The 12,377-nt window shown below is 39.1% G+C and overlaps 2 protein-coding genes across 2 annotated transcripts; one reads left to right on the plus strand and one right to left on the minus strand.

Moving 5' to 3' along the window:
• The first annotated feature begins 225 nt into the window (after positions 1–225).
• Positions 226–6,707, plus strand: zrsr2 (zinc finger (CCCH type), RNA-binding motif and serine/arginine rich 2). The gene is made up of 11 exons (XM_039795194.1): positions 226–539; positions 1,117–1,196; positions 1,280–1,400; positions 1,483–1,591; positions 2,461–2,547; positions 2,953–2,991; positions 3,470–3,600; positions 3,733–3,946; positions 5,165–5,220; positions 5,333–5,442; positions 5,560–6,707. The coding sequence occupies exons 1-11, from the start codon at positions 499–501 to the stop codon at positions 6,444–6,446; spliced, it is 1,875 nt and encodes a 624-aa protein (XP_039651128.1). The 5' UTR covers positions 226–498; the 3' UTR covers positions 6,447–6,707.
• A 363-nt stretch (positions 6,708–7,070) lies between these two features.
• Positions 7,071–12,208, minus strand: ap1s2 (adaptor related protein complex 1 subunit sigma 2). Its single transcript, XM_039795195.1, has 5 exons — positions 12,043–12,208; positions 11,403–11,581; positions 9,741–9,849; positions 9,456–9,593; positions 7,071–8,644 (listed from the first exon to the last, which is right to left on the minus strand). The coding sequence occupies exons 2-5, from the start codon at positions 11,579–11,581 to the stop codon at positions 8,597–8,599; spliced, it is 474 nt and encodes a 157-aa protein (XP_039651129.1). The 5' UTR covers positions 12,043–12,208; the 3' UTR covers positions 7,071–8,596.
• Positions 12,209–12,377: the final 169 nt, after the last annotated feature.

Consider the following 12,377-nt stretch of genomic DNA (forward strand, 5'->3'; position numbering starts at 1 on the left):
GTAATAAAGTACAAAATATGACATTGAATTTATCCTATAAAAAAGGTTAAAGATTCAAGAAATAGGCTATATAAATATGCTTGGAATAGAAGAACACTGCATCTTCTCAGTAGGAATTTAGTCACTCACTTAAGTTAAGTTACATATTTTTTTGAAGACACAAGTTAAAACAAAAATCGCTTCAATTCGGAAATAAAAAGTTGATCCGGGTTATAAACCGGAAGTACTTTGTGTGCACACACCACCTCTTCCTCTTCCATTGGCAAAACAACTCCGCATGTAGCTAACTAGCTAAAGTTTGCAACAAACAGAAAGTATTCATTTATATCACTTCTCTGACAAACCGAATCAACGTTTGAAATAGCTCGTCCAGTCAGATAATAGCTAGTCCCATGTTTTTTTTAAACTAAACGCGGATGAGAAGAAATAACGAAGGCTAACGTTAGCTGAACATGCTAACTAGTTAACGTTACCATTAGCTAGCTACTGTTAGCTGTGATGGCAGCACCAACTCCTCCGATTTCTGCTACTGTGTTCAGGTCTGTGGCTCTCTTTAAATTATGTTGAGATAACTTGGTATCTAATCTAATAATCTAATAATGGCTGGGTGGTGGACCACAATAACACAAGCAAGAGTAACGTTATAAACGTCATTACAATGCTGTAAAGTCAATGCATTAACGTTAACACGGGTCAACATAAACCTTTAGTAATCGTCAATGTCTATGTTTTGCCGAGTATATAGAAATATGTTTTAACATTTTGAGATATATTACTGTTTGTGCAAACATTGCATTATTTCCCGAGTATTACACTTTTATGCTCGAAAAGCCAAGCAGACATAAAGAACTGTCTGTCTCGAGTTGCTGAATCAACACCTCTGTAATGCTGCTAAATCTCAGCATATACTGGGCATTATACTGTAAGCTTCTTAATGGTAACTGCACATATTGCAGGACTGTATTTGATTACATTAGACCAGTGGTTCCCATAGATTGTCTGTCGTACTTTTGGTTAAATCTTTTTAACTGCACATTTTTCACCCTGGTCATTTCCGCCCCCCTTTTTCTTATTTCTATGATCTGATTATTGTTTCAAATGTCATCTTTTCTTTAGTCAAAAGCAAAGGAGGGCTGCTCTGAGGAAAGAGAGAAGAAAACGGAAACGCCAAGCTCTCGCCCAAGCCAGAGAACGTGGTACAGAGATAGCCGTCATGTTGGTGTTTTTTGTCATCCGTACACCAATGGCCAAATTAACCACAACATTTACTCTGTTATAGGGTTAAAAATTGGAGCAAGCTGTACACCTGAAGAAGAAGAAGAAGAAGAAAAAGAAGAAGAAGAAGAAGAAAAAAGAAATGATGAAGATGATAAGGATTATGATGTTGCGGAGCAGGAAAGGTAAGTCATTACTAACTCTGCTGTCTTGCAGCTGCACATTCAGTGACAGACAGTACGAAAAATCTTCATTATGTTTTCTCAGACTGCGGCTACATGAAGAGTGGTTGGAAAGAGAGAGGCTTGCCCAGGAGGAGTTCAGGCTGAGGGCTGAGAGAGAGGAGTCTGCAAGGAAAAGAAAAGAGGAGGAGGAGGTAATCTATGATTGTATTTGTACTTTTGTATTTTGTACTTTGTGAATATAGCAGGTTTACTGATGTTTATGTGTCCACACTGTTGATGTACTGTAGGGGTTAGCTGTTTATTACCAATGTGGCATGTCTGGTCAGGACGTAGAGACGTTTTATAATACTTTACTGAACACTTAAACCATCATTCTGCATATATTGTATAGTATACTGTATGTTGTAGCCAAATTTGTGTGCTGCATGTGTGTATAGTGTGTGTGTGTGTGTGTGTGTGTGTGTGGTAGGTTTGTGTGAATGTTGTTGGTCATTACGTTACTTGCGCACCTGCGTGTATGTGTGCTAATTACCGAAATCCCAGACGTTAGAAATAGGGAATCACAGGTGAGCGGCGAGAGGGAATTAGGATCTGGGGAGCCACACCGTAGCTGTGTGCGTGTGATAGTCTGCATGTTTTTTGGTCTAGTCAAATTGTTTTTAACTGTTTCAGTGGGCACAGTCAGTTTTTGTAGGTGTTTTAAAATATATTCATTAATAAAGTGTTAAACTCAGACGTCTTGGCGGACCTCATCACTTGCACCAGCACGAGTTGGAAATGCCTTCAAATTCCCTCTAGTGGCATTTTTTTTTTGTTAGATTGCCACTACAGTATATTTTGACCAAAACCAACAATGAATTGAGCTGACAAGTGGCAATTTACAATTGGCTCCGCAATTCTGTGAATAATTAGAGTCTGACACCGACTCCAATTACTCAGTTGGGGCTGGTTGCTGTGTGGATTAATTACTTGATTGATGAGCGCACATGAGCCTGTTTGACCGATTTATTCTTTCGATAATGTTATTATTCAATGGCTTTCTGTCTTTTTGTGTTTCCAGCGCATGATAAAAGAGGAATGGGAGGCCCAGCAGAAGAAAGAACAAGACGAAAAAGAGCAGAAGCAGCAGGACAAGCGAGACAGAGAGGTGAAACGGGCCCCAGGAGGATAGAAAAAAGAATATATATCCTCTTCTACTTAATCATGAGCATTTATATTATCCATTCACAAGGGGAAAAATATTGAGATGATCATGTTTCTTTTGTATACTGTGTTTTTGCTTTGTACATGATTCTTAAAAAAAAATCCTTGACTGAGTGGCACAAGCAACCATCCAACTCCTCAACTAAGATACACACATCACCTTCAGCTCTCACAACAAGGATGTATCTTTTACTTTGTGTGAAACCAGTCTGTGAAATTGCTTTCCAAAAGTCCAGAAATTTTGAAATGCCAGTCCTTGCGAATGTGGTCTTAACACACAGTAACAGATCTGCTGCAGTATGTTGACCTCTACACATTTTCACCAGCCGTGTCTTTACACCATTTGTAGGAGGCCGTTCAGAAAATGTTGGATGAAGCTGAAAATCAGGTATGAACACAGATGAATTTCTTGGTTTGAAAAAAAACACAGTCAAGAAGCATTATTTATGTTACTAAAATACATATGTAGTTCAGATTCACAGCAAAATGCCCTGGGTTTCCCAAGTTGCTGTAGTAGTGTATCCTACTCCTAATTACATGAAACTCAGTTTAATGTATATATACTTTCAAGTTCAGTTAAACCTCACACATTAAGAACAGCGGAAAGTGTTCAAGATATCGGACGTTATTAGCTCATTGCAGATAAACTGTATCGCCATATATGTCTGCCGAAGCATCTAGAAATGACTTATTAATTGTTACTGTGTTCTGTGTTTAAAGACAATAGATTTGTTTGTCATGTTTTCAAAAAGTTTCTTTAAAAGCTTAAGAGGTACATTAAATGTATAATTTGCACAACATCTCATTCTAGTTTAAAGTCATACTATACAGCGTATACACATTTTTGTTCATGTTCTCACTTCCAGCTAGAAAATGGAGAACCGTGGATGAATCCCGAGGCTCCTGTGTCAAAGAACTCTGATAACTTTGGAACAGAGCGCGACGTAGCCAACTGTCCGTTCTTCCTGAAGACTGGGGCATGTCGATTTGGAGACCGGTACTATTTGTTTCTCTTTTGACGTGACTTGCCACGTTAAATTCATAAACCTACTATTTGACTGGTTATTGAACGGATGGAATAAGTCTTCATATTTTTGTATATTCTCCTCTTCTGTCTTTCTGAGTCCAGATGTTCTCGGAAGCACGTTTATCCCACAGCCAGCCCGACTCTGATGATTCGCGGTATGTTTACAACGTTTGGCATGGAGCAGTCACGCCGAGATGATTACGATATTGATGCTTGTTTGGAACACAGCGAGGAGGAGCTCCAGGAGTCTTTCCTCGAGTTCTACCATGACGTCCTGCCGGAGTTAAAGAGTGTCGGCAAGGTGGTGCAATTCAAGGTAAGATGAGATCAGGACAGTCAGTGTGTTTCCATGCACTGTAGTAGCCGAATTACAGTCGGCTTTCTGAAGTTATCCATCTTGTATCACTAATATACTTGAAACAAATAGGACATGATTTCAGAACAAGGGTAGGGGAGAAATCTTAATTTCTGACCTGTTGCACATATTTGCAGAGTAAAAGTAGTCTACAGCAGGAACCAGTTTATAACAGTTCATAATGCTTCGTAAATGCTTTGTCTGATTTCTTGATACGATTTCTCCAAATAACATAATGTGTTTAAACATACTCAATGTCAAGTATGTGAAAGGCAACTGGACTCACTGTATATGACTTAACCCTCGTGTTGTCTTCCATTGGGCCATGCGCTTGTCATGCTCCTGGGTCAAAACTGAAAAATATCGACTTTTTGCAATGTTTTTGGCTTTTTATTTTATTTGTGCCGTTTTACACACCAACTTATTACTAGTTTTACACTTATTTCTGGAATTCATGGTCAATAAATGTCACTAATAGAAAATTATACCTAATTCTTGAGTTAAAAAAGCTGAAATTATGAATAATTTAGGCTAATATTAAAGGAAGGATAATCACAGAAGGATATATGCCAAAGTTCAGTGAGGATACTGTTTCAAAACATTTTTAATATCTTTTTCAAATACAAAAAAATTTAACAAAACACCCCAAATTCAATGAAAGTAGAGATCAGATCTTATGCTGTACTTGCAAAGCGCGTTGTATGGAATCATCCATGTTATTTTTGGGTAATTAAAATTAGGTAGTTAAAAAGAGACCCATATTTCTGATATAGAAATTTAGAAAATTGGTCAAATTTGAACCGAAGATAACACAAGGGTTAAAGATGTTTCACCACTCGTTTAAGTTGCTTTAGCAGTTCAATGAAGTCACTATAAAGAAAGATTATTTTTCTTTACCTGGGGGGTGAGGAAACATGATGAAAAATCCCCTTTTAAGGTGTTATTACAAAATCCAAACTGTATTAAATATAAAATAGTCATAATGTGTCACCAGGTCTCTTACTGATGTCTGAAAGAATTGTGGGATGTAATCCCTCTCAACATTTCAAAACAGTTGAATTGCCATTTGAAAAACAAGCCTCAATCTTCACTGTTCAGGGTAACACTCACTGGATGGATGGTCAGACGTTTACCACTAAAAATACATATTTGGTTTCATTGATACTTTGCCCTTTTTAGGTCAGCTGCAATTATGAACCACACCTGAGAGGAAACGTTTACATTCAGTTTGACACGTAAGTCATCGCACAACCACTCCATGACTTTTTCAAAATGAATATATGGTGTTTGAATTTTTGAATGCAACTCTTTCATTCTTTGTCCTCCTCCTCTCTGTTGTCTGTCCAGAGAGGAGCAGTGTAAAGAGGCCATCATCAAGTTCAATGGGAGGTGGTACGCAGGCCGGCAGCTTCATTGTGAGATGTGTCCAGTTACACGGTGGAAGAATGCTATATGCGGTGAGTAATTCATACTGATGTGAGAGTGGCATTTTCACTTGGGGCCATTGCTGCAAAGATGCAAGATTCAGTTCAGTATATTTACCAACTTGCTTGTGTTTGTATTTCCTCTCTCAGGATTGTTTGACAGACAGAAGTGCCCCAAAGGGAAGCACTGTAATTTCCTGCATGTATTTCGAAACCCTGGCAACGAATTCTGGGAGGCCGACCGAGACCTGCACATGTCACCAGACCGCAGCGTCAGGGGGAGTCGCAGAGACGGGTGGCATTCAGAGCGATACGGAGACAGGTCGTGGCGGCAACGTCCCTGCAGCAGAAGCCCACCAAGATCTGAGAGATCCCACAGCAGACGAGAGGGCGACAGGAGAAGGAGCAGAGAGAGGAGGGCCTCCCAACAGCACAGAGAGGACAAACGGTCGTCCAGACACAGCGACAGGAGGACAGATTGGTATCGGAGCAGAAGTAGAGACAGGTCGAGGAGTCGAAGTAGAGACCGAGAGCAAGACAGGCCAAGAAACAGGAGTAGAGCTAAAGACAGGGAGCACAAGTATAAGAATAGAAGTGAAGAGAGAGACAGTAGAGACAAAGATACAGACACTCACGGAAGAGCAAGAGAGAGGTCAAAAAGCACAAGCCGAGAAAGAAAGAAACAAAGTAGAGAAAGGAGCCCCAAGAAACCAGATACAAATGAGAAACCCACTAATGAGGATACCAACACACGCCGCCGCCACAAACAGTCCAAAAAGAGCAAGAAGAAGAGCAAGAAGAAGCATAAGAAGAAAAGCCATTTGCCAGAAGTGACCACCTCATCTGGAGAGTCAGAAAAGGAGAAGGAGTCAGAGGAAGAGACGGTGGAGAATCTCACTGTAACAAGTCCCGTTCAGGAGATAAAGGAAATAGAGCTAATTCAGAAAAACAACGATACGGATGAGAGTCCATGTGTTGACAGTGAAACGTTAGGTCCTGAGGTAAAAATTCAGCAATCTAACACAGAAATGCAATGAAATGAAGCTGCTGGAAAAACCTCTTAGGGGACACAAAATCTGTGAATTTATTCAGGCTTTTCTCCTTATAACTATGTGAATGTATGAGGAATACATTGCACGTTTTGAGCAGTGATGCAGTAAGGTAGCAGTCCTGTCACCAATATGTACATACTGTATGTGAATATGTTGCTTTAATTATTGAACACTCGATCACCGGCGCTGCAGCACTTCAGTTATTGTTGCTGAGTAAAAACAATATTAAACAAGAGATCAACAAATGTTTTTTTTGTTTTTTTATACATTTATTGTTCACTTTCAAATATAAGAAAAAAATGTTGGCAAATGTGTTGGCAGTGTTTAATACAAAAGTGATTTTAAGATGAACTTGTTGAATAATTACTTATGAATGTTCAAGAAAAAAAAACACTGGTTTTAAGAATGCAGCTAAAAAAAGTTTGACTACAGTTTGGATTAGCATCTATTCATTACTTGCTGGTTTGTTTTCCTGCATCCTGCTGACAAGAAAACAAGCTGACAGTGATGAATGTTAATGGTGTACCCTGATATGTGCAGTTCATCTTCTTACGTTCCGACTCCATAAAGAAACTCAGGATAGACCTGTTCCTAAACAGATTAGAATAATTACGTAACACTGGTATATTGTGGCCAAATAACCCCCACATACATCTTCTATCAAACATCCTGCAGTTCTAAATCCCTTTTCTGCCAGGTTAGCTTTCCATAGACACCATTGAGAAGGTAAAACACAGTTCTTTGGTCATATGTTAGTCTTTAAGCCAAAGTATAATACATCAAATAGTTTATTTGGGTCGCTATCCTTTCCTGACCTAAGACTAAGGGAGAGACTGACCTTAGATTTACCTCCAGAGGCCGTTATGAAATTGAATGTTAAACATGTTTTTATCAGGACAATAAATCCATTGTCAGAAAAAGACAAGATGACAATTTTAACAAACAGACTAATTACACGCAACAACTGCTCATGTTTAACTAAGGTAATCAGTTAAGCATTGAAAAGGAAAAATGAAATGGTTGATTCGTGGAGGGGAATCTTGAAACACATACTCGTACAGACCTTAACATGCACGGATATTGATAATGGGTAATGGTTTAATTTCCCTTAATTGGTGGATTGAACTTACCCGTGTGACTATAACTGCGTCAGTGATTCCCACAACAGCACAAGCCCCGTCGGTGCCGCTCATGTATTACCATTACGTTTGAGTCGGAGAGCTGACCTTCAGATTCTTTAAAAAAAAGAAATGCCCAATGATCTTTTCTTAGATCATTGGTCAACAGGTCATTTAGCAACAGTTACTGTTGTTGTGAAGATATTTCTAGACTAGAGTCCTCAAAGACTAACCTCTAAACCTTTAACCATCTGGCTAAAAAAAGAATTCCATCCTCTGCATGATTAAAAAAAAAAAAAAGATGTTTAACCTATTTCCCATGTTGGGCCTCTTTATAATCCAAAAGTGATTGTTAGAAATGACAAATCTTGCTCAATTTGTACACCATAATTATTAGTTATATTGTTATATATTTATGGTTCATTGCCGTATTATATATTTAACAAAATAATGCAATAATATTTTGCCCTTGTGAAACATCCTTTCTTTTGTGCAGCGGACAGAATATTTAGAATAATAGTTTTATTAAAACTACCCTCTGGGTTTTTCACAGATCAGCCAGTATTTATTTTTCATGAATTCGGATGATTAGCTTTGTGACTCGAGTGTGATGGTAATTCATAAGAAGCACCGACTGCAGCTACGACAGCACCCAAAGTACTTTAAGCCAAACAGAACACCCCCTCCCCTTTGCAATCGGTGATGATAGAAGATCTTATTATGATGCTGGAGTTTTTATGTGGTCGCTACATTGTACTGTAAGTTAGGGGTGTAAAGTATGACAATAGTACTGCAGAATACAGTGAGAAGATAGTACATAGGAGACATTAAAAACCACAGTTGGCACCACATTTAAAGACATTACTGGATAATACAGTACAGAGTAATACAGCACATAGATAGATGGTGATTATATACATACAACACTGACAGTGAACATGAGGACACAGGATAGAGACAAGAAGGTTGCCAGATCGGTATCTGGAAGAAGGAACTGCGAGGCAGCAGCATGATGATTTATGTCAGCCCAATTTCTTCTAAAACGCTCCGTGGTGCCTCAGCCTCCTGCAGACGAAGAAAAAGAAATGTTCCTTTCTGTCGTACATGTTGTGGCGCAAAGTACCCCTCCAAATTATAATACATAGTACATGAGTCATAAAGTTACTAAATGTGTGTGAGGGGAACAGGAGGCCTCCAGTGAGTTAAAGCTTTTACAAGCCGTGCTGTTATAACAACAGCACTGCATGCTTTGCTAAAAATAAATCAGTGATTGTGTTGACTGCAAGCGACCACAGCTAGACAGAAATGCAAACGTGCAGGACAGCACTGGCCTTAGCGCACTGGCACAAGGGAGAGAGGTATTAATCAAGCGCTGCAGGCTTAAAATTAACAAGTGACGTCAGATGTGGAGGGCCGCAAGGTGAAAAAAGCAATACACCAACATCTTAGATCCTCCCTTCTGTCTGCTTTAACATTAGCATCGCAGAGTGAAATTTCCTCCTCAAAGTTAGAGATGCAACAATTACTCGATCAACAGAAAATGTATCTGCCACAGTTTTGATAATGGATGAATCGTTTAAATATGCCATAAATTTGCTGGTTCCAGCTTCTCAGATGTCAAGATTGGCTGTTTCTTTGTCTTAAATGGCAGTGAAGTGAATATATTTGGGGTTTTGGCCAAGACTAACAGTTATTTTAATACATCACCCTGGGCTCTGGAAACTTGAGATGGGCAATTTCCCCAATTGTTTGACATTTTACAGACCAAACACTTAATCCAATAATTCAGAAAATCATTGGCAGGTTAATTGACAGTTACTGTTTACCTGACACTATGGTAAGTTTGGCAAATCTGTTGATGAAGAACTGTGCGTACCTCCTGCAGCAGGTCAGCTTGCTCGATGGCTTTCAGCACGTTCTTCTTGGACGTCTCCTGGGCCTCTCCGCCCAGCAGGAACTCATCCAGAATAAAGTAGGCCTTCTCAAAGTTGAAGATAATATCCAACTCGCACACCTGTGTGTCCACAACACCGCAAACAGCAGCAGATCAGAGGAGATCCTATACTTACTGGAAACCTTGGACTCTTGCAATAAATTTTTACCACCCCCTTCCCCCTCCATACTATCAATCAACAGGTTACATGAGTTACATGAGACTCACACTGCCAAAATATTTGTCAAGCAGCTCCACGTATCTATGGATGATCTCCAGGGTGATCAGCTCATTATCCTGATCCTCGACTGCACAGCAGAAATACAGGCTCGCATATCTACAAGTAAGGAAATAAAAAGTTTAACAAGGCGGTTATGTGTAAAAAAAAAATATTAGTGCTTTTGCTCTTTCATAAGAAAATGTAGAAAGATCTATCTATCCCCAGAGGGAAATTCACAAGCTGTGATCACTGTCCACGCTCAGGTCTGCAAATGTACGGTATACTGAAATTAAGCACAGGGACTCAGCTGTAAGATATCTGTACATTCCAAAAACAAATGCAAAAAGCTTTCAAATCAAAATCCCATTATATTTACTTCCTGAATAACAAGTGTATCTTTGTGGTTTTATGGATATATCATTGTTTAGCTCGGCATTAATACACCAATAAAACCATCAACTTTTAAACAAGGCTACCACTTAAATCCTTCCCTTAAAAAAATAAAATTACAAAATTTGAATCAACAGAGCTGAACAAAAACAGAACATCATAACCTTTACACAGAAAGGATTTATGGCAGGGGTATTAAATTGGACTGCATTAGCTTGAACATGGGTACCAAATAAACAGGTAACTCAGTGTATAGCATCGTGCTTAAGTATTGTAGCACTGTGTCACTGTCTCCAGGCTGAGTTTGGTTGTTTATGAGTTTTTTGTTTATTATATTGAACACATGAAGATGTGTCTTTTGTAGTTTTATGACTCAGCAGTCATATGTCCAGGACAAATCAAGCATTCTTTATATATTTGAATCATTGTCCTCCATTGTTTGGCAGTTGGTATTAAAAAGAGTGGGTGTTTCTGGCTTTCATCACACACCAGAAGGTGTGATCTAAATGCCAGAAATCTCAGTGCTTGACAACATAATCACTGAATCATTGGTTTTCATAAACAACCCCAACAAGCCACCGCAGATACAAAAGTGATGTAGCATACCAAACATTAACACATCCTATTACTAAGAACAAACTCTGAAATGCCTGGCACATTTTAGTGTATGTAGCACTATGTAGACCATTGTGAAATGTTAAAAGATTTAACAAAATAATCTCTGGGTTCACTTGCTATCTTTTTCCAGCGATTTCAACCGGATCTTACGGTCTTCATCAACAGAGCATCTCCCTGATATACCACTGCGTGTCATCATGTCACTGAAGATCTATACGTAGGTCACATTAGAACAACTAAACCATCTCCAACACAACTGAGAAAACTCTGTGTGCTGCTGATGAAGGCCCTGAGATGCAGATGAAAGCTCTGGAAAAAAAAAGAAGCTATGTCAAACTACTTTTTCCATAGTCAGGAAAGAACTTTAACGCTCAACATGTTAAATGTAGCTGAAATATCCGATGATAAGCAACTTGTGAGCAGCTTTTGCAGGATCTATTTGGTATAAATAGATTGGTTTAAATGACCTAAAGTAAGCCTGCTGCTGTTAAAAGATACGTTTACTAACAATTCACAGATGAGAGGAGTCACAACACTGTAAACAACCAGAGATTCAAGCTTTGTGTTGACAGCTTCGTTGAGATGATCTCTGCTTCATCTTTGTCCATGTATTTACTGTATGTAGGCTACAGCCAGTATCTAAACTGCTCTTATTCACTTACCTCTTGTACACAATCTTGAGGTCCCTCCACTCCAAGAAGCTGCACATCTTGGGCTTCCTGGCCAGTATGGTCTGGACCAGGTCTCTGGAGATCTTCTTCCTCTCCTTGTCAGACAGAGGCACATACCATTTCTGTAACCGCAGCTTTCCCTGCCGGCTGAATAACAGCATGAACTGCATCTGAGGAAGGAAGTTCAGTTAAAAGTTATCTATGGTTGAGATGAGAAAAACCTACAATGTTTAGAGAGAAGGAATGTGTAACGTTTTATAGAGGTAACGGGACGAAGTAGTAACTATAGCAATCGTGAATTCTGAATTGTATGCTAAATATTATTTCTCCATGACAAGAAGTTAATTAAGTAACGTTGCATCTAATTGAATACTTAATAAGAAACGCCCGAACAGGAAATACATGCATTTATTCAAGGATGATACAACCCAGCAGTCTGATCAAATGTATTTTAAAGTTGTTCAATGTTACGTCCAGCAGGCTTTTGCACAAACTTCCAACAGCTTATGGTAGCTAACATTGCTAAATAGCCACATTATTGACATCAACAACACGTTATGTGTAATTTGCGCCCCCTCCCGCGACGCCAAGCTAGAGACAGCAGATACGAGAAGTAAACACGACTCTTTACCTTCAATGTAGTCGCTTGGACGACTGGTAACTTCAGTAAATTCAAGCGAAATACATAACCAAAGAGACTAGAAAGATATTAGGTTAGCTTCTCGATCCAGACTGATGCTAAACTAGCTAGCGGACAGCGGTTGTGGTGAGACAACGTTTAGGTCAGCGGTGCTGTGATTGGCCGAAAAAGACACAGCTATGGAATTTGATTGGTTTAAATATTCCGTTATTCGTTACGTGCACACAGCTTTGGCTTCCTGTATCTGAAAGTTTAGTCACGTTCACTTCTTCTCCACTACATTTCAGAGGCAAATTACGTTACACTAGCTAAACCAGCAACAAACA

The sequence above is a fragment of the Perca fluviatilis genome, chromosome 3, assembly GCF_010015445.1.
Source record: "Perca fluviatilis chromosome 3, GENO_Pfluv_1.0, whole genome shotgun sequence".
NCBI lineage: Eukaryota > Metazoa > Chordata > Actinopteri > Perciformes > Percidae > Perca > Perca fluviatilis.

Excerpts from the sequence above, each read along its gene's own strand:
- zrsr2 (XM_039795194.1), top strand. The coding sequence starts at position 499 with ATGGCAGCACCAACTCCTCCGATTTCTGCTACTGTGTTCAG. Across the intron at positions 2,548-2,952 it reads AGGACAAGCGAGACAGAGAG|GAGGCCGTTCAGAAAATGTT; the intron begins GTGAAACGGGCC and ends CACCATTTGTAG. Across the intron at positions 3,947-5,164 it reads GCAAGGTGGTGCAATTCAAG|GTCAGCTGCAATTATGAACC; the intron begins GTAAGATGAGAT and ends TGCCCTTTTTAG.
- ap1s2 (XM_039795195.1), bottom strand. The coding sequence starts at position 11,581 with ATGCAGTTCATGCTGTTATTCAGCCGGCAGGGAAAGCTGCGGTTACAG. Across the intron at positions 9,850-11,402 it reads CTCAAGATTGTGTACAAGAG|ATATGCGAGCCTGTATTTCT; the intron begins GTAAGTGAATAA and ends CCTTACTTGTAG. Across the intron at positions 9,594-9,740 it reads TTGACAAATATTTTGGCAGT|GTGTGCGAGTTGGATATTAT; the intron begins GTGAGTCTCATG and ends GTGGACACACAG.